This window comes from Haplochromis burtoni, unplaced genomic scaffold (genome assembly GCF_018398535.1).
Source record: "Haplochromis burtoni strain Fernald_Lab_line unplaced genomic scaffold, NCSU_Asbu1 Contig_1267, whole genome shotgun sequence".
Classification (NCBI taxonomy): domain Eukaryota; kingdom Metazoa; phylum Chordata; class Actinopteri; order Cichliformes; family Cichlidae; genus Haplochromis; species Haplochromis burtoni.
Genome location: NW_024583628.1, coordinates 35,438 through 57,885, shown reverse-complemented (window position 1 = coordinate 57,885; position 22,448 = coordinate 35,438). Strand labels below are relative to the sequence as shown.

Sequence of the window (22,448 nt, the reverse complement as noted above, 5' to 3'; positions counted from 1 at the left end):
GCTTCATGATGGCAATCCAGAAATTAAAGTGGAATGTTATTAAATACCTACAAACAAGTGCCATGAAGATTAGCTACAGAGTCAGCTATAATGAAGTTATGAGTACCTTGCCCTGCAAGGTTTTCAAAATACAAATACAAGGACAAAAATGCTGCTCATTATCTAGTTTTCTTGATGTACAGGGATAGCATAATATCCATTCACAAATCTAATCAAATCCCTGGTATTAAGATATAATACTGAGTATGCTTTTTTTGTTTGTTTGATTGTCTCCTATCTGTGTTGCAGTGTGTTACTATAAAATAATGAGCGGCATATTTTCTAGAACGTATTAGGCAATACCTAAATTTTAACAATAAGTGTCAGCGTACAACTACTAACACCAAAGCACTTTTTTTTTCTTTTTTACACATAAACGATACCACCACACCGAACCACATTACGGTCATCACGTTATCATACCCACTGAAAATACACAATTGTGTTCCCATAGTTATGGATTCGAGTTACCCAGTTCTAGTCATTTGGTTCAAACAGCAGATACATCATGTTGACTCTATTATTTCCAACAACATCTACTCCAAAACATTTACATGATAAAGTATATACATTTGTACAAGTGAAGGACAACTTAAAGAAAAAAAAAATAAGTCAGATGAGAACCTTTTTTTGGCATCTAAACACAAAATGCAGTGGCAATTTTCCTCTTTTGACATTTATGTTACTGTGAACAATGTCACATATGCTGTAAAAGAAAAATGTGTTATTACTTATTGCACAGTGCAACCAAAAAAAAAATTGCTTTTGCACTTATCAGCGTTCCAAAAAGCAAAGTCCAGATCATGTGTGTTCAGCATTGCTTTGACAATTATATTGTTACAATGCATTTTGCTTTGAAGACTGAAGACGTAAACTTTGTTATGTTATCTTCAAATATTAGATGGAACAACAGTTCAAGCACAAACTTCTGGCTGCACATGAAAGTGCATGAGCACACTGAAAATATCTCAGAATCAAAATTGATCAAAGTTGATCATCAAAATATGACAAGAGCAGCTAAACACATATTTAACAACCCTAGTCACGTAGTTACACTGCAGTAAGCTGATGCTGACAATAACTTCTGGGAAAGAAGATCCAAGATTTTATTGCGTCTCAGTGAATGTCACTTTCCATGAATTCCTCCTTGATGGAGTGCTTGCTCCGTGACACCTTGCAGTCAGGCATGTCAAAACCAAAGTCAGCCCACTCATCAGCAGCCGTCATGCCTGATGTCCCAACAACGCTGGACCTGTTGGGGATAGTGATGGTGTGGCGGACGCGAAAGTGCACAGCTTCCATGACCCGCTGGCGTTGCAGTTCCCCACCTGCAGCCCCAATGGCCGCCATTGCGGAGGCAGTCATGTTGCTGCTGGAGCGAAGTAGCTGCTGCCCATGATAGTCATGATGATGAGAAGAAGCAGGCAGCTGCAGGGGAGCGCCTTGTTTCATGTCCTGCAGACCTCGCCAGATGATGAGGCGGGACTGTTCTGGTATCTTTAGCGCACCCAAATCCTAGTGAGGGCACACAGACATTGGAGGAGTTCAAGAGTGTAGCAAAAAAGCAAACACAAAGCAATAAGAGTGTGTCTTTACGTGTTTGCTTGAAAATGCAAAAGGAAGTCAGGAAGTATTAAGCCTGCTTAATAAGGTAATTCTTTGCATCATCACTAGTGGTCAGTAATTATCTGGGATTTGTTTGTACCTTGTTGCTTTACTTTTCTGTTTTGTGTCTCTTATTGCAGTTTTTTTTTGTTGTTGCCATTTTTACCTTTTCTTCTCTTTCTTTTATTTGTTTTAATAATTACATGTAACATTTCTTATTATGTCTATTATTTCTACTGCTTGTAGATTGTATGTGCAGGAACAAACTGGTTACCTCCATGGAGAGAGTTTGGAGATGGTAGATAGACTGGAGGCCTTGGGAAGTGAAGTACTCAATGAAGTTCTGACAGCCCAGACTGGTGAGAAAGCTGTATGGGGAGAAAAGAAGGCCTGCTTAGACCAGAGATACAACCTAAAACTGGGACTTAAACAAAAACATTACTCCTGAGAAAAGCTGAAAGAGAAAAACAAGTATTTTCTGGATTTACTGTAGTAATATCTATAGGGGGACAAGTCCCTATAGTTTATTCTAAGTAAAATAAGAGGGGGATTTAGGGCACAGATCTAAACTAAAGGATACAGAAACTATACATCTGAAGAACTGTAGTGAAATTAAAACCATAAACATACATTTATACAATATTAATGATTCATAAGGCCATTATTGCTTTGATGAAGAAGCTTTATTATAAATACATGAATGTTAACGTTTTGGTAACATACAAAGTAACTGGAAAAAGAAGCTAGCTGTACAATTTAACGGTTTAATTAACATAATAGTCTGCAAAAACAAAAAGACAAATCCTGCTGTATCAAAAATGCTAAAATTGCAAGAGCAAGTCATATGACTGCAAAATGGACAAAATAGCTTACAAAAGTAAAATTAATTAAAAAGAAAAAAGAAAAAATATAGTTTAAAATTAAATAGAAATTAAACATTTCTTTTGAAGAAAAAAATCTGCTGCATTGCATTGCATTGCAAAGAATGGCTGTTTACATAGTGTCAGTGTGAAGGAATTTAGAACTAGGTAAGACACACAGTTTCTGCTTTTCAAGTGCAGGTAACAAATCCATAGCAGAGGTTTTACAAGTCTTGAGAGGTTATGCTGTATTATTTAATGAGAGCTGATAAACATGTGATTTAAACACTTATATGCATCTAGCAGAAACCTGAAATAATAAATCCAGCCAGCTGAAAGCATTGGTGTTTTTCTTTTTTTTTTTTTTTTTTTTTTTTTTTTTTTTTTTTTTCTTTTTTTTTTTTTTTTTTTTTTTGCTGTGTTCTGGTTTTCATTTTTTTCTGCACGGAACAGGAAGATTTTAATATTAAAGGGGCCAAAACTGAAAAAAATAACAACCCCCAAAACAAAAAATGTTCTTTTCACTTTTATTTTAAATATTACTGACTTGACCTTTCTACTTATTGTTCTTTTCCACTTTAACTGTGCCATGTATACACATTTTTTCCATGTTACCAAGTCTCCAGTGGGCCTTCACTATGGCACTCTCAAAGGGTGTTTACAGATCTGTATTGTTATTGCAAGCCTTTACAAAACAGCCACAACATTATGTTTAAAAAAAACAAAACAAAACAAAAAAACAGCTCAATCTTGTCACATTTTGTGGCAAAATAGAACGTTTCCAAAACACTGTTTGACATAATACTATGTAAACATGGCCAAGTAAAGTAAAGTATTCTTATGCCACTAGTTTACATTTAACCAGACAAGTGCATCTGATTGTGAAGAGGCCTTTTTTTTTATTTTTTTTACAGGTGAGTAAAGGAGGAGTGTCATTGGAGGGTGAGGTACCTGACAAGGCTGGGGTCAGGGTTATACGGAGGGGGCGGGCTGCAGTGAGAAGCAGACACTATATTCTGACTGTTGTGGCCACCGTTCATTTCTCCATTTGCCTGCATGTGGTTGCTGTTGAGCATGTTTGGACCTGTAGGAAAGGGACGGGTGATCAATAAAACTAACAGCAGCAACCTTGGATAAAGTACTGTAACAGTTTTGGAAGTAATGTCTTGAAACGAAATCACACACATAGATAATCACCCATATGAGCCATGGAAGAGGGGGCAGTGTGGTGTTGCTGGGGCTGCTGTCCTGCGAGCTGGTTGACTGAGGGTGGCTTGCTGAGGCCTCCGTGGGAATGCAGCTTGTTCATGTTGGACAGTGGAGAATAGGAGGAGGGTGATGCCACGTGGCTCCTAACGGAAAAAGACGAATGTTGCAGAGATTAGAGAAAGAGCTTGTCTCAGTGTTACTGAGCATGACAGACACTTTACAATTTGATGAAATACAGAAGACTCAATGTGCATTTGGAATTTTGCACTGTGTTGATGTTGTTCCTACATCATCATAACAATGTCACAACCAAACCACAATCAGTAGCCTAAATTTGGCTGAATGACGTAATTAAGTAATGCACTGCATTACTTTAAAGAAAAAGTAACAAGTAGTGTGTAATACATTACTTTTATTGAGTGTTGCTCAGTTGCAACATTAAACCTGGAATGACAATATTATGGTCATGCAGGAACAACAGCGAAACGGGCAAATCCGATGCACGTTCCTAATAAAATAAAAAACACAACTTTTATATGTAGAGCCAAATGAGTGTATGTGCATTGAAGTGACTCACGGTCTCTGCAGCAGCTGCTGCTGTGCTTGTTGTCTGTAGGAGTCCACCAGCTGCTGTGGCACGAGCTCCACCAGCTCCAAGCTGTCTTTAATCTTCATCAGCAACTCAAAGTTCTCACGACCACGAACCTACACACAAACATGACACAACCGTTATCCTAAGCCATCAATGACTGCTGAATGAGTCCATCCAATAAAAATAGTGCTTTTGTTCCAACAATTTAATAAATTAGCAAAAAACTCACAAACCGTGAGTCTGACAGTTAGAAAGCTAATAGATGAATCTAAACTTTCTTATTATACATGTGTGAAAGCTCTTACAGGAATATAGTAAACCTCCTCTTCTCCATGCCGCCTCTTCCTCATGTTAATGTTTGGACTGGGAATGTTTGTTGGACTCTGTTTAAAATCTGCAGATAAGAGAAACAGAAGCATAATTAAGCAGATTTATACCACTGTTTTAGACAGCAAACAACCAAGCATGATGTACAACAACAATGATGCGGTTTCACATGAAGCTGATGTGCTGCACATAATTATTGCTAATTTCATTTATACAGAGGGGTATGAATATTGCTAATTTCAAGTCCTTGTTCCTAGTTGGGTTTTTTAGAACCACAATACACATATAAAATTTTACAGTCTTCCATTACATGAAACTGTAGCACACTTTAGACCTGAAACTACAATAATACACATAAGAATGTACACCAGTTAGAATATGATTCTACAAATAAGAATAGTTATGAAATTATATGGCAAAGTATAGTATCAATTCAATTGGGTGTAAAAGATTTAATATCTGGGATTTCAGCTGTTAGTGTGTTGATCTTTATGGAGACTACTTATTGTCCAAATTTAGATCTTGGACATTCACCATGCTCCTCTGGGCTAGACTGTTTATATATTTGAAAACTAAATTAGGAAAACACAAGTGAATGAAACTTTAAAAGCTAAAATGATTGTATCTTTAACTGTTATAATTTAAAACAAACTTTTTCCCCATGAAGTCTTATTTCAACTCACTGCGCTTGTTAGCACTTCCATTTTTGGCCACACTCTCATTCAGGGCCTGCTGTTCCCTGAAGTGGTCCTCATCAGCTTTGCGGTCTCTGCCCGGACATGCACATATCCGACCTTCAAATGACCTTCTTCCCAACACTTGACCGCTGTAGAGATTATATAGAAGTAGAAAATGTACTAATTGCAGCATGTTTTAAAAAAGTGATGAAATGTCAAACCAAATATCTCTGTTTGTGTATGAAATATGAATTGTTGCCTTACTCCCTGGTTTCCAAAGTGATGATAATGAGGATAGGTCTCCTGTTCATGCCGCCCACACAGCTGCTGTTGCACATAAAATTATATAGGATGGTGGTAAACTCAGTCCCTACCTGTAACACAGAGCAACAAGGTTTTAGTTTTTACTTTGCTTCCATTAGTGCATAAGTACTTATATCACCATAATATAATGGTGAGAAGTGTAACTGTAACTGTACACCATTTTAGGTCTCGGTATTTAAAAAAGCTCATTTCTTTTCATCACTCAAGTAATTTTTTTTTTCAAAAACACCAATTCACCACCAGAGGGAGGTGTTGTAGCGCACGTTGATGTGATGAGAGACAAATTTACTTTATATTAACTTTTTCATGACAGACATGATGAGTCTTGTGCTTGCGTGGACATGTCTGGCATCTTTATTTATAGATGAGCCTCGTATTAAAATTCTTAACTGTAGCTGACTGTTTCTTTGACGTGTTCATCATATGTTTCGTCTTTTCTCTTGGCTTAATGTCCAAAAACAAAAGAAATATCTGCAAAATGCCCATTTTACAAACAACTAAATTTTATCAGAGGCTTTTTCTGTGTATCTTTAAATACCTGATACAATGCATATGTATATCTCTGCTGTTATGACCCGCTGCAGGTCAAGTACACTACCACCAACCTGTGGAGCCTCATACGGGACGATGACACTCTGCCTGCCAGTAACAGGATCATCCACATACTGGCAGAGGTTATTTCCCTCCACTCTGATCAGGTGACTGGCCGGAGCTGCTTGACCTGAGGAGATAAACATGAGAGAGAGTTGGTTTATTTAAACTTGGCAGATACCAGGTACAGTTTATTGTGTAGTATAATGTCCAGAAAACTGCTGTTCTTAATGATGCTTGTGGTTGTTAAGTGAACTGCATTTAACGTTCTGCTGCTCTCTGTTACTTGCATTTTACATGCTCATTCTGCAGTCCCCCATGCAAGCAAGAATTAGCCAAACACTAATGAGACATATAAAAAGTATAAAAGATGTCAGCATAATTACTTATGTTCAAAAGAAGAGATTAGCAGATTGTACCATCATTGAAGTCTCGTCCTAGTTCATGGTTGGGGCATCGTTTGACCACTTCAGTCACGTGCTCCGCCTTCTTATAGATGGGCATGGCTCTGATGATGCTGCCATGCGGAGGAGAGGAGGATAGCTTGATCTGGATTGGACAGGTTTTGGCAATCTGACAGTAGAGCTTCTTCAGCAAGGGAGAGTACTGGGTAGAGAAAGAACACACGCGGTCAAGTTTCAAACCAGTGGTCTGAACTTATAAATGGGAATTTAATGTGCTTGTGAAAAAAGCAAAAACAAATCAATCAAAAGGTCATGGCCGATGAGGCGTTGCAGTCTTGCTCCAGTGACTTTCTTCTCATGCTCTCAAGAATAGTTATATATAAACGTAATAAGAGAACACATTACACTACTAGTGACATAATTACAAAAATAATCTTTCAGGAGGTGGGACTGTTGTCTCAAAATTAAATAACCTACAATTAAGTCACCTATCAGCAGACAAAAAAATAAGTCTCTAAGAGACAGAAGACAAGGTGGACAGATAAAGAGCTGCGTAATATGATAATAAAAAAGTTTGGTGTAAAAGCAGCACACTATAATTACCACATAAAACCATGAATGAGAGCAAATGTTGTCAAATAAAGAGCAGAGGAGTATGAATGGAAGAGAGAAACACATCAGCCAGTCAGCAGTACATTTTCATTTGTGTTATAAAGGTAAATGTTGTGTAGCATGAATACATGATAATTACCCAGAAGACTTAGTTTGTGGGTAGTAATGTGAGATACTGTAAGTGATAGAGAAAAAGCGTAACTGTACACCTTCTCTCTGGACAATAGTATGAAAAATACAGTTTCTTACAGGAAGCGTAGCAGTCATCTAGTTAAAGTGAAATAAAAATATGCTGATCTGTGCACAACCAGTCTTCACTAATTCCTCAGTTTACAAGTATTTCCACATGCACATACATGCGCTTTCGCATGAATGTGCATGTGGAAATGCCATTACACATGCACGCAAAGACATCACAAGGAATGAAATGGCCTAAACATGCCCCAACACAATCACAAAATCTTAAAAATCTCTCCTGTTGTGATCAAACTACGACCTTCCAGGAAAAAAAATAGAAAGTCTGTTCTTTCCTGTGTAGACTTGCTAAAGTGATCTTAAAATGCAAATGCGTACCGTATGGGAGAACTACAGCACTCGCAGGTCAACATTTGTGTTGCTGCGTAAGAAAAAAAACAAAGAGTCCACGTGAAGTTGTCTCTTTGCATTTTCTAGATTATAGAAAGCAAAAAGAAATAGAAACACAGAGAGAAGAAATAATAGAGAGAGACTCATGGAACACGGCAGGTTACATGATAAGTATAGGACAGTGTGTTGGCAATTCTAAAAACAAACAAACAAACAAGAATTATTTGTGATAGTAAAGAAAGAAATTTATTAGACAAAAGTGAAGAATTTCATTCTCAGGTTATCTGACTCTCAGGATTCACGTATCTCTGCATTACAGAGGCCAACAATAAAAAGGAAAGGCCACATGAACGTGTTTGTGAGTTGGTTCAGATGTAACTGATAGACAGCGGCTATCACGACCACACTATTCCTTTTCCCTTTTTTTTTGTTTATTTTTTGCCCTTTATTACTTTTTTAAATTTCATTTTTACACACACAGACATATTTCTTTGTGTGTAAATGTAGCTGTGTTGGTGTCAGAAGTGCAGTGTTATTAAAAGAACTGCAGTATCTGATGCAGGAAAAGATGAGTGATGGACAAGTTGGGCTTTGTTTCAAAACACAAAAAAGGCACAGAGAGTAGAGAGGAAGAGGAAGAGAAGGAGAACAAATATGCCAAACTTGGATCAGTTGCTTTGTCACTGAGTTGGAATAAATCTTGTGGTGACTGAGAAAAGGAAATTAAAAATGGACAGAGGGGTAAAAGAATAAATTGTAAGAATACAGTTTATTAATTTAAAAACTGAACAAAGCAATCTCTGTATACACATCTGTCTGTTTATGTTTTTCTTGCAAGAAAAGGAGAAATTTGGCTGGAAATCAAAAGAAGTGTAGTGTTGTGTTTAAAGTTGTTCGGATAAATAGTGGTCTAATTTTTTTTCATTTAAAGTTTCCTAAATGAAACTTTTAGGAAACTTGAAAATTAAGTAAAAGCTTCACCAATTTAGTGAAAACTGTTTTTTGATCGACTGCTTTTGTGATAAATTGTTAACTCTTATAATATTCTTTCTGACTTTCAGATGGACAAGTTTTGCGAACAGTGCTTTTAGCCACTGCCAAAACATTGTTTTAATGTACATGTTGTATTTCCTTTGGTCAGTGTGTCATTTTGAGAGTTTGTGATTTACTGCAGTAAAAGTGTATTAGATCTGTATTAGAAGTTTAGAAAATTATGCCATAATGGTAGGGACAGGAATTTTATTGCCATCTGTCCATCCATCTATTCATCCATCCATCCATTCATCTATTCATCTTTGCTTCTACACGGTGGACCAATGGAGACAGGCCCTGACAGGTTCCTTGAGAAGAGGTGTTAATTGCCAAACTGTCATCCATACTCACAGGCAGCAGCTTGCCCGCTGTAAATTTTCGTAACAAATATCAGATTTATTTATGTACATTCATACACACACAGACACAGTGAGCTGATATACAGTACCATATAAGCTGACTTTTCATACACTGTAATCATCGTGTATTGGAAGTAAATTAGTACAGGAAACCTAAAAGTCACCCATGTTAAAAGATCTAATGAACCATAATGAATTATAATCTTACAATATAGTAATCTTTTTTGTCTAATCCAAAAAGTAAAGCTTAGGCTGCGAGGGAACCATAAGAGCCTATTAAAAAAACATTTAAATAAATAAAACATAAATAAGATAAAACCATTCGACTTTAGTGATTTTCAAGTAGCTACATGGAGTCTTACGGTTAACTCCTTTAGAGTATTAACATAAACACTGTGTTTCACAGAGTATTATGGGACACACAGCATGACCTAATGCTTAAAATATTAGCTTTCTCTGTGGCGCTTAGCTGTTATCAATTCAAAGTCCAGAACATCAACAAGAGCCCCTGTTCTATAGTGAAATTAGTTAAGATATTAGCTGATTAGGCTGATTTCTTTAAACACTGTATACTACAAAAGCACTTGTTTTACAGCCCAAAACGATCAGTTCTCCAACTAGGAGCACATTTATTTCCCCTGTGAAATGTCATGCGTCCCAAATGTGTGAATTCTCTTTCTCATCAACTCTGGTTTCCCACATTTGATGCTTGGCAGGAAAACCAATGGTGATGTGGCTTTGGATGATGCATCAGGAAAGGAAGGGAGGGATGCATTGTGCAGAACATGTTGGGACGTGTGTCCTAACGGAGAGAGGCTAATAGCTGGGAAGAGCAGCTTCTGACAAGCCGCTGTGTAGTGCATGCTCGAGCCTGCATCCTGAGTGTATCACACCCCTTCCTACTACTGCCACATACTGCACACACACAGACAGACACACAAACACTCATGCATGTGCATATACACTTACACACAAACTAAAGTCTGATTGTATGGAAAGGGGTCTCATTATATGACAATACTAAGGTGTTAGATCTTATTTCTAGCCATGGTGATGCTTGCCTGCATCCAAGCAGAAGAATCATCTTCAAGGGGCAGGAGAGCAGCAGAGTTTCAGAGCTATTATCACTAATGGATGCTGTCTTGACTAGACGTGGGTGGGGGTGGGTTGATTGCCAGAGCAGCTTAACATGGGTTTGGATGGACTAACTCTATGTGGAAATACTTTGATAGATGAGAAAACCAGGATTGTGTCTCCTCCTCTGTGTTCACCTGACTTCTCGTCTCTTTTCCTTTGAAAGGTACCAGAGTTGGACTAATCTAATGACAAGTTCTATATACCACAACCGAATGCTTTGTCAGTCACTAATGATGTCAAGTCAAGTTTATTTATTCTGTGCCAAGTCACAACAATAGTCACTTCGAGGCAAAGACCTTACAGTATTAAGGAGAAACCCCCAGTAATCAGATAATCCCTACTATGAAAAATAATGGCAGCAATTCTGATTAAACTGATAACGTGGAATGTGAGACGAAGGGATTTAATGAAAAATGCTCAATGGAATAAGTAGATATCTTCCCTTGAGAGGAAAAGGCAGAGGGGCATGAACAAGGGCAGCTACGAAGCTGCTCGTATTGAATATGCCCCTACGCCATTTGGTATTCCACATTGCCTGAGGCCACAAGGAATACATATGAAACTCCTGTTTTCTACATTCAGACAAGGTGACTCAGTCTTATAGTCATCCCTTTTTTCCAAACAAGTTCAAACTTGGGTCTTTTACTGAATTTCGCATAAATACGCACACCCATATTTGCATCCACATTTCAGACACACATAAATCCTCATGCAATCTTTTGGGTAATCCCCTACCATTAGTAGAAATGTAGTCATCCTGAGAGGCTTGACTGGAATGCCTTTTCTTTCTGATTATTGTTTTATTTACTTCACTTTCAGTAAAATTATTTACTTCACTTTCAGTAAAATGTAAATATGTTGTCATTTTATTGGGAAAGAGTTTATGTCTATATTCCAGGATGTTTTACCTCAAACGGCTGCATATTCTGTAGGTATTACATGTGGTGAACTTCTTTTTTAACTATCTGTAACACTTCCTTTAAAGAAATCAATGCTTTATACAGTAGAAAATCATATATTATCATACTCCGTCATTTCACAGATTAAACATTTTCTTTTTTCCATAGCTATATAATAACACTTATAATTTGCCGGTCTTATAATCAGGCATTCAAGATAAAACAAAGCATTACAGTAAACTCCACCAAAGCTATGAGCAATCACCCAGTCTCTCTTTTTGTTCTAATCCCTCCTGTTTAATGGCAGCAGAGGCATCTGAATAATCACAGGTTTCCTCACAATCCTTTTCTGCTGCCTCATCATTTGTATCTTAAGTCGTGTGCCAGTCAAACACTCCTTTGTTTCTCCTCTTATAGCGCAGAGACACACACACACACACACACGCACGCAAGACGCTATAACTTAAATTGTTAGGCAGTTTAAAAAATATATTTCTCTTCTGTTCTGTTAAAATTGTAGCAAAATACAGTTTTCAAAAACTATTAAGAGTTTTGCTGTAAAAACAAGAGGTCTGTTGGCAGGCTTTTATTGATTTTTTAATTCAAAGCTAAATGGTATTGTTAGAGTTCTTTTTCGGATGTTATGTACTTTCTGAATGAAATCAAAAGATGTATTCTGAACTTTAAAATGACACGTTAGGTAGAAAAAGGCAGGGTAAATAGTAAGTATCACATTAAACCAAACAGGTCACAACAAGTTTTCGGATCATTTCATGGCAGTAAGTCATCAGGTCAAACTAATATTTTTGTGCATGCTTTCTTTGATTCCTGTGGATGTGTTTTGGCAGAAGATTTAATGAAATGGATGAGAATAGAAGTTAGACAAAGGAGATGACAGGTATACTCAAGGGCAGGAGAGAAGAGCAGAGGAGAGAAGAGGGGGAACTTTAGGCGCCAGAGGTGACAGCCATGAGTGTGTGCTAAGACCGGAGGAAGAAAGAGACAGAGAAAGAAAAGCAACAGGTCAAAGACCACAGTTCCAATGTCCAGAGGAGGATCTTCTTACATCACTGAGGGCTGAATGAAGAAGCTCACCATGCATGATTAACTTTAGCAAACACATACGCAGAGGATCTCAATCTATCACACAGACACATTCACAGGCCTCAATGCACACAGAGACAAACACACACACACACACACACACACACAACACACACACACACACACACACACACACACACACACACACACACACACACACACACACACAGAAGGAAGTGCGCTTTATCTTTCACTTGTTTCTGGGAGGTCAACTGTGAGACAGTTGGAGGTGACACTTTTTGAGGAGAACAGACTTCTCATCAGGTCATAACAACACACACAGCCTCTATTTCACCTACCCCTCACCACAATCACATCACAAAGTAGTTGTGTGCATTGCGTTCATTAGAATTGATAATTGGTGTGTAAATTTCCAATACTCATATTCCTGTGATTTTTTTAAATTATTTTTTAAAATACTACCTCAAAAGTTTGAATTCCAGCTGAAAGCTGTTAATGTAGCTCATTCTAGAGGAGTAGAAGAGGCAAACATCACATCCAATGTGAATTTTTATCCCAGTTCAATCAAGTAGAAATCAGTCTACACGCAGTTACAGTCAGCTAAGAAAATAACACAATGTCTATATTTTGGAAGTTGTGCTACAATCTGTTCAGGCATTGGCTATAAATAAAGACCTATTGATATTGACCAAAAAAACCCCAAAACATGACGATGATTTTTGCCATAATCAAGCAACCTTAAAATACTATTTGTGTAATTACATTATCATTAAAATGGATTATTGCACTGATAAAGTGAAACAACACATGAGGCAGCAATTTCTAATATACTCAAAGACAGTACACCAAAATATATTAATCAAAATAACCTCTAAATTACATAAACTCATATGATATGATATTTTTATTTCTCACTCAAACTGCTTAAAGAAACCAAACAAAGTCTTCCAAAAGACTACCACAGAACAGACTCACAAAAGGTGAGTACAGGACAAGATGAATCACTGAGTCGTGCGCTACTTTCGCTTACACATAGCACGCCTGCACATGTACTGACTTGAGTGAGTGTCCATGTGAACGAGTGTCTTTGTGTGCATGTTTATGTGTGTTCAAGGGAGTTACTTAGTAAGACAGAGAGCTAGAAAGAGTAAGAGAAGCCTGCATGCACAGACATACACCAGCACACATCATAGCCACAACAGTGTGTTTGTGTGTGTGTGTATATACTCACGGTCCATGTGGCTGACTTGGCTGTGCTGGACTGCTGGAAGGACACCTGGAAGGCATGTGGCCCAGGGTAATCGGTGTTAGAAGGGATGGCAGGGGCAGGCGACAAGCCCTCAAAGGTGGAGTTGGGCTGGGAGTAAGGTGAGGGGGTGGGCACGGCCGACGAAGAGGCGTTTTCGGAGCTGTAGGGGCTGGTGGATGTCGCACGGCTCCCCAGACTCTCCATGCTGCTGCTCAGCAAGTTGTACTGGGACTGTGAAGAAATGAAGAGAAAAGGCAATGAGGGAGGTGAAGAGGTAGGGAGGGGAAAAGGCAGAGGGAGGACACAGGTAGAGGTGTCACAGAGACAGGGGCTTAGAGGCTCAAAGGAAGGTCGGGTTACACTTGGAAGGGAGATGTGGGTAGTGCGCATGATGCACAATGTGTGTGGGGGCATGCGTAACTATTTTATGATTTATACATAAAAACGACATCAACAGGTGTGTAGAGGTGAATCTGTGAATGGCACTTGCAGTGAGGTCCACACTGTACCTTCCTCGGGGCTATAAGAGGTGTAGAGTTGTAAAACACAGGAGTGATCTGCCTAATTGCCTGCCATTCTCTTTTCTCTTTTCAGTATGATGGATGAAAAAAAAAGATTTGATGTACTGAACTCTGCTAGTGTCTCGTGTGAGGCCTGCATTTTGTTTTTAAACTCAAAAGCTACAGTAGAAGGAAACCGTATTAAAAACATGTGATTTCAAAAAAGGTCAGAAAACACAAGCTGCAGTCCACCACAGTCTACCTCCTGCTCTTCAAAATAAAACAATCTGTGAATAACATGAAACCAACAGATAGTCAGTTGACTGAGACAGAACAAGAAAAAGTCGGCAGCAAAGAATATTCTGAAAACCAAAAATAATCTTTAGTGTGAAAACACATTCCTGGATTCATCCCTGTTGCCCGCATTGTGCACGTGTCAAACAACTGAAGCTGATGGCAGCTTCCAGTTGAACCGTTTCTATTCCACACACATACACAAAAAAAACCCCTCCAAAACCAAACAAAAACAAAAGCCTTTACCTTCTTCTTCACGTAGTACATCCTCTACTGCTTTGGTCTCATTTGTCAAATCTTCAGTCAGTCAAACGTCCAAACACAGCAAACCAAAGAGAGTGCTGGACCAGAGCCTAACCACAGAGTTCAAGCAAGGTGTGCATCAGTGGACATACCACGCTCACTCACTCACACCTAGGCGCATGTACTGCCAGGACAGGGAAGAAAGGTGAGGACTGGTGAGGAGAGAGAGAAACGATAGACTGAGATGAGAGGAGAGAAGCAGAAAGGGAAAGAGGGATGGGAACCCAAAAAATTGTACGACATTCTAATTATGGCATGCCCGGACATAGACGGCAATGCCGGGGTGCATGTACACACATGCTCCAAAACACCTTGTGAAGGCCTGCACTAAGTAAACACTGTCTGGTTTGACAGAGAGAGAGAGAGAGAAAGAGAGACAGAGACAGAGACGGAGAGAGAGGCAAGAAGAACAGCATATGAAAGGACAAGCGTTCAAGGGTCAGATACCCCCGCCACAGTCATACCCCCACAGTCAATACAACATTAAATTAGCACAGACTTTTCAAAACTTTGCTAGCCTTAATAAAGAAGGATGAAACTTGCTTAAGTCAAAATCCATCCATGAGCATGTAATTACAGTGAATATCGTTAAACAAACTGTTTCATCTAAGGTTGTGTGGGAAGGTGGATTAGGGTAGTAATATTTAATTAGCACAAAAGCAGTTATACCACTTATAAATTGTCAGACTGGGACTAGTTGAAAAATCTATAAACTGTGACTGGAAGTAAGATGAATCTGAGATGAATCTGAATTCACAGGGACATTTATCTGAAGAATCATGTGTCACACGGGAAAGCTGAGTGATCATTTACCTGGCCCACCACTGCACTTCTCCTTTTTTATTATTGTATTTTGTTCTATTCACTTTCCCCATAAACTGAAACTATATTGGATCACTTCACCACACGATCGTTCCCCAGGGCTCTTCTACTTATTACTTTAAGTTTGAGCACTGAAACTTACAAGGACACAAAATTTAATACAGTTACACAAGGATACATAAACCTCGTGTGTTTCTATGCCATGGTTCAGCAGCTGAAAGCAAAAGCACAGGTCAATGTCCAAGACTTAATGCAAACGATGCAGGTTAAATGAGGATGCACGCATGCGTGGGACTTTGGAGCCATACATTGACACTATCGTGAGTTTATGTGAGATGGCACCTCACACAGGATACAACTGGGATAAACAGATAAAGAGGGAAAATTAATTAATGCTTAATAGACATGCAATGTAATTCCCAGCATTCATATCAAATGTCTTAAATGTATAATCTTACAACAGAAAGAAGCACATTCATAGCATCAACTTAGATGAACGTGCATATCCTTTTTTTTTAAAAAAACATGACAAATATCAGCATTAATGCTTTTTTTGTCTTCTCATGAAAAGTGCACACAAATCACTCTGACATCCCTCTAGTGTCTTAGCGCTTACCACCTTTGAAATTTTCCATCTAATAGGTATTATCAAAGGGGCTTTAGAGGCACAAGAGAAGCCCAGGTGTATGTGTCAACAACAGAAAACGCCACACACACCCACGCCTACGCCCCCACATAGACACACACACACACACACACACTGAGAGAGCAAGAGAGACTCACACTCACAGGTGCGTTGTGCTTGGTCTTAATACCTAAACTCAATCCATAACAAGTTGAAACAGAGCTAAAACCTCCACTGCAACTATGTGAGTAAATGTGTTTGCGCGATACGATGTGTCTAAGTGTTTACACTTCCCAGCCCAGCAGCGTCTGATGTCCCCTATGGGCAGTCATCCTGGTAGCTGCCACTCAAAGAAAAGTTTTAAAGGCTTAAAACATTTACTTCAGGCAGCAGCAGCAACCTTCACCTGTCAAGATGAGTGAAACATAATAGGCTGAGGATAAAGAGACAGTTTAAATCCTAATGACCTGTTTTCAGAGCCACTTACTCAATGAAACAGCTTTCAGCACTTAACAACACAATATCCCAGCTATTTATATTTTCCAATTGATTTAAGGAAACAGCATGACCAAAAAGAATAACTGTGCTGCATAAATTAATGGTCTGGTATCATATCAAAAGTGAAGCATGTCTAAACGACACCAGCCATGTTAAACAGAGGTGAGGAGAAGTGGAGGTAAAGAGTGGTGTGCGGTGTAAGAAGGTTGCCCTCTATTGGGAATATCTCCAAAGAGCAGGAATAGGATATAAATTTCATTTTCACAGTGATCTGTAGATGCTGTAATTCTCTGTAGAGAATTTTCAAGCAAAAAGTAAATCACGTTAATGTTTTGGTCAATTTCTAAAACCCAGTGATTAATATTGGAATATAGTGGTATGATAAGGATGTGTTTGAGAGTTCTGCTTGTGCTTTATCATAGAATTTCCATAATAATCCAGTTTGACAAAGTAGTGATAAAACTATCTCCATCTTTCCACCAAACTAATCAAATTGTTTTAATTCAAGAGCAGCTCCAATTCAAGCACATCTTTACACATCCATGCGTCTTAACAGCATGATGAGTAATGAGCACTGCCATTGACTTGAAAAACAGTTGCTCTACAACGAACACCAAGTTTCAAACAAAGTAATATGAGATATTCTCCTCTAAGTGTGCAGTTTCCAAAAGCAAAAAGGAAGGAATATGACCCAACATCAGCAAATTACACTCGTTCACTTACCACATCCAACAGCATCTTAGAGCTTCTAAAAAAATAAGCTGTGCTTCTACGATGTCTCTCATAAGACTCTGTTCAAGGGTGACTGTAATAGCTGAGTTCTCCATTTCTAGGTGAACCTGCTCTAGAGCAGGGCATGATGGAGGGAAAAAAGATGTCCTGCCTCTGTTCTCCACTTGTTTCCCTTACTTTACTGGGCCTTCTCCTTGTTCTGCATCTAACAACAAATCCTTGCTCCACCTCTTTTCTTTCTCTCATGACTATTCATTAACCAGCTTGGCAGGCCCAGACTTGCCCAAATAAAGATTATATCTGACCAATACTCCAGATCAGAAGAAGGGGAGGGGGGGGGACCCTGAGTGTACCTGGGAGTTCCTTTTGATTTCATATTGAAAGATCAAGTGGCTGGAGTGAACAATTAGGCAAAATGAAAGTGTATATTATAATAAATTTTGTAAAAACTGTAAAAGAAACTGTAAGAAAACTGAGAATAAATTAACTGATAAAACTGCTGTTGACTCAGCTGGAAGACCGTGTAAACAGAATTCAATGTGAAATGTATTCAAATAATTTAAAGCTCATTTATAATATTTTACTCAAAAGACACCATAAGTGAAACAGACATTTTAATTTATCTGTATTTTGAATCTATTTGTACATTTTTAAGCTCATTTTGAATTTGATGATAGCAAAACATTGTCAAAAAAGGGAGCAATTAAATAATGGAAAAGCCCTGCAATCTTCATCATCTTATGAATAATTAGGGTAATCCATTGATGCTGTTAGAGTCTCCCAGAAGTAAATTATTGTTGGAATAAAAATGTATGTCGCACAGTGAGAAATGTGACCTTGTCCTGACCTTTTAATTCTGCAGACATCAAACTGAAAATGAGCAAGATTTCACAGGACTCTATGAAATCCTTAAATAAGAATGAATGGATCACCGGCAAGTGTGACACCTCTATAAAAGCTTACATTTTGCCTGTGTTCTGCGCTAAATCATTTAGCACAATTCAATCTTCCTAAGAGTGGACATTTGTGTAAATTCATCTCAACATTAGAATATAAAAGACTAAAAGAAATTCCCCAAAAAGAGCTACATCTCAAATTCTGCAGACCTTAGGTAACAGTAGAATTAGAAAAGGACCGAACAGGTATGGCAGGTGTGGAATGGTTGCCCAGAGAAAGCCTCTCCCATCTAAGAAGAACATAGCAGCTGTCAAGCACAGAACCTGATTATTTTGCAGTCATTGAATCAACCATACCAAAGTATTCTAAAGTCAAATGTGAGGCCATCTGTCTGATAGCTAAGGCCTTAGCTGAAATGTGGTCATCTAACAATGATCCCAAGCACAGCAGGAAATCTACAACTGAAAGGTTAAAAAAGAAAAGAATCAGGCTGTTGTAATGGTCCAGTCCAAGTCCAGACCTCAACCCAAGTAAATGCTTTGGTGCATAAACAAATGCCTCCAAACCTTAATGAGCTGAAGCAAGGCTGTAAAGAAAAGAGGGCCACAATTCCTCCACAGTGATGTGAGAGACTGATAGTCAAAGAAAAAGATTCACAGGACTTTACAGAGTCTTGTTAAAAATGACTGGATTCTTCAAGAAACAATGAAAATGTCTGTCTTTCATCTTGTGATATATATAAGTTTTAAAGAATTTGCAGTACATTATACTATGTTTTGGTCACTTTTTTAGGTTTCCCAATTGTTTTTTTGTAAATCGGAATGTAAAAAAAATGCATTTTTTTCTGTGGATGGTAAGCCCAGCAGGTGAATACACCTGCACCGTGTGTGCATGCGTGTAATGTACACACAGACACACCCCAGCCTACAGATGGTTCTGTAGTGGAGCAGCAAGGGGCTGTTGCTTGATATTTAATGACCATTCTCCACGCACACACACACACACACACACACACACACCTCACAGTCCCTAAAGGCCACCCAGAAGGGAAATAGAGAGGGAAAAAGCTGCAGAGGAGAGGGAAACAACACAGAAGGGAATCTCCTCAGCACTGGAGGGAAAATACAAGTAGACAAAAAAACCATTCCTAGATGTGTGCGTGTGTTCTCACAAGATAAACTACCACATCCGATAATGACAAGAAAAACTTAACGGATTCTATATAAAAGCAAAGCCTGACCACAATGTGTGAGATGAACTCATTTTCCTACCATAACATTCTCGTTCATGTCTCTCATATGATAGACATCCATGGAGACCTCTGCAGTGCTGTGGTGGTTCCCCGGGTTGCTGGTAGACGGCACTGGTTGTTCACCTGGCTGGCTGCCTGGGGGGAGCTCAAAATAGGTACTGTCTGGCTCTCTGTGAACACACAATGCATATAAGATGATTAATGAGATGTGGGATTTCAATAAGTAATTATAGCATAAGTGTGTTTTTGTATCATATAATAGAGAGAATTATATAAAAAGAAGAGTTTGAAAAAAAAGACTTTTTATCCATGTAAGTCATAGAATACAAGTATAACCTTTATCTCTACCAAGTACTATCATTTTTTATCCTTTCTTCCTTAAATTGTAACCAATTATAATCCTTTATATTCCTTGCAATCAATTACAACCTGATTCTTTTCTTTTTGAGCCTTCCAGCTGTAGATTTCCTGCTGTGTGTCTTAAGAAGAAAGACAGCAGGCAAATGTGGGTTTTCCCCCTTTTTCTCTTGCTGCTTAGTTTAAAGATTTTGGACTATTTGCTTATCTTTATTCTTTCAGCGCAATAAAAATGAAATATCTGATAACAAAAAATAATTTTATGGTAATATAGTTTTTTCTTAGCAAATTTGTGAATTTAAAGATATCATCCTACTTGCATAAATAATCTGTCATCCAAAATAATAAAATATCATAACATGAGAAATCAAATCTGAATTCTCATAGTGACAGTTTTGTTCTTTTTGTGTGCATTATGCAGTAAGAAATATTGTCATTTTTTAACCAATAAGTATTAAAACAGAGCAGTACTTTTTAGCGTTTGCTGAATAATGCCCACAGAGAGGGAAAAAAATAAATCAGCTGTTAGATAAGGCAAGTATTTATCTTTAGCTCTAGTAAACATATTTAATAATTTCACTGTGTTATACAGAAAAAAGACTTCACTTTCCTTCATATTATGTATAAAAATTGTGGCATTAAAATTAATCACATATTAGGAATTGTAATTTGTAAGAAAGTAATATTTTAGATAATGGAGAGATATATCATATAATTAACTTGATACACTTACATTTTTAATCAGATCATTATACAATTTGGAAAACATGATGGGAAGTATATCAGTTTTCAGTGATGTTGACACTCACAGGGAGCTCCACAGGTGTTCAAAGGTGCCTCCTTCTTCAGTAACAGTGGACTGGGACATCTTAGAGGATGGGTAGTCTGGCGAGGGGCAGACCACTCTACAAAGAACACACACAGGCACGGACAGTTACACAAAGACCTCTTTTCTTAATTAAAAATGTAGGGCGGCAGTTACTGAAACAATTACCGAAAAACTGACTTTTAACTTAAAAAACTAAAACGTGCAAGTCCAAATATATGGTCGTTTTTTTCCCATGTTAAAAAATATATTAGACAAAAGTTCAAAACACAAACGCACATTCATCCAGGTGTGATCGCACTAATGTAGTCCCACTGAGGTGGCACAAGGTGTCGTGGGGCCTGGGCTTGCCCGGGCCTGCCTGACTCATCACCGTCTCACTCCGAGGGGAGGCTTCTGTCCCTCAAAGGCTGAACATCACATCCTCCGTCTCTGTCTGGAAATAACGCCTGCACTACAACTCGAAAATGTATTCAGACTGGAGTCGCCTAAGTAAAAACGCAAGTCAGGATATCTCTGAGTAGATGGGCATCTGGTTTCTGGTCTTCACGGTTCGAAAGATTAACGCAACTTTATTCAGAAAACATAGTATCGCCGCGTGTTAAGTTAAAATGATGGCATGATTGTGGAAATTTAGGAAGGTACTCGTCACATCCGGGCATGTTTGCAGTGTTAAATAAGTATCGAGCTGTCAAAGTTAGCCTCGTTTGCAAAAACCTAGAATAGAAGCATAACCGGACTACAGGCCTACCGGGAAAGGCGATAAGGGGATGTCTTGATTTTCCATTGAGTCTCCAGCTCGATTTGCTGACGAACACATCCAACTGAAAATCCTGTCGGGCATATTTGGTCCTACAAACATTTTTTTGTGGGCCTACCCACTGCTGCCCACCATGGCGGCGTCACATCTCCTTAGTAACCCCTCTGCAGGATTGTGGCAAAAACTGTGGCAAAGGTGCAAGGCTGAGAGAAGTAAATTGCAGTACATAAATAAACGCAAATCTTCGGTGTTTTAGCCAGTGTGGCTGGAGATACAGATTTCAAATTCTATGAATTTAGGAGTTTAAGTTTAATCTGTAAGTCTACTGCACCCTATAGCCTTATCTCCAGGTAACAGAGGTCTTTTCACTTTGGTCTGTACGGAATCGATTGACGATATCCAACCCAGTAAACATCTAAAGTGATGTCATGTGTCCTGAACAAAGGCTGCTTTCCTTAGTTTCCTTACTTTTTGTTGTAATTGTTTTTGTGGCCATTAAGCTTGCGGATTATGCGTGGCACAAAAACCATTGCATTTGGCATTAAAACAATAGTGAGGCGCACTGCGCATCTTTAAGAGACCCCCGCACACGTAAGTGGACACTTGTAATTTGGAACTGTGGAGCTGCAGCTCAGCTGTGTGGCTTCAGGTTCCCGCTGTTCCCGCGGAGTATGCCGCCGCAGAAACCAGCTCCCACCAGCTCGTCCTTCAGTGCCGCCTTGAAAATCCCAAATCAACCAGTATGTTCGCACAGGGGATCTGACAAAGAACCAGTGCGATACGAGCAGCAGAAAAGACAGCAGCTCCGCTCCCCACTTTGAGAAGCTTAATTGGCATTCCACCTGGACACATAGCCTACCTCCTTTTCACTTAGCCCGCACCACAGGGGGAAAAACTTACACTTAGCCCGTTATTTAACTGATCTAGATAGATAGATAGATAGATAGATAGATAGATAGATAGATAGATAGATAGATAGATAGATAGATAGATAGATAGATAGATAGATAGATAGA

At 38.6% G+C, this 22,448-nt stretch overlaps 1 protein-coding gene across 5 annotated transcripts in view; it reads right to left on the bottom strand.

Moving 5' to 3' along the window:
- Positions 1-7: 7 nt before the first annotated feature.
- Positions 8-22,448, bottom strand: part of tp73 (tumor protein p73) — a 23,719-nt gene continuing 1,278 nt past the window's right edge. The window contains exons 1-14 of one of the 5 annotated variants that reach the window (XM_005952070.3): positions 21,424-22,105; positions 20,656-20,751; positions 19,509-19,659; positions 13,549-13,797; positions 6,644-6,830; positions 6,239-6,354; positions 5,574-5,683; positions 5,316-5,458; positions 4,611-4,699; positions 4,291-4,418; positions 3,690-3,856; positions 3,456-3,588; positions 1,919-2,012; positions 8-1,554 (exon numbers count right to left, since the gene is read on the bottom strand). In XM_005952070.3, the coding sequence (XP_005952132.1) occupies positions 1,156-1,554; positions 1,919-2,012; positions 3,456-3,588; positions 3,690-3,856; positions 4,291-4,418; positions 4,611-4,699; positions 5,316-5,458; positions 5,574-5,683; positions 6,239-6,354; positions 6,644-6,830; positions 13,549-13,797; positions 19,509-19,659; positions 20,656-20,714 (2,025 nt within the window). In that variant the 5' untranslated portion in view covers positions 20,715-20,751; positions 21,424-22,105 and the 3' untranslated portion in view covers positions 8-1,155. Of the gene's footprint in view, positions 1,555-1,918; positions 2,013-3,455; positions 3,589-3,689; positions 3,857-4,290; positions 4,419-4,610; positions 4,700-5,315; positions 5,459-5,573; positions 5,684-6,238; positions 6,355-6,643; positions 6,831-13,548; positions 13,798-14,606; positions 14,899-19,508; positions 19,660-20,655; positions 20,752-21,423; positions 22,106-22,448 lie in introns of those variants that run through there. The other 4 variants (XM_042216820.1, XM_014331016.2, XM_005952072.3 and 1 more) reach the window with 4 other exon arrangements.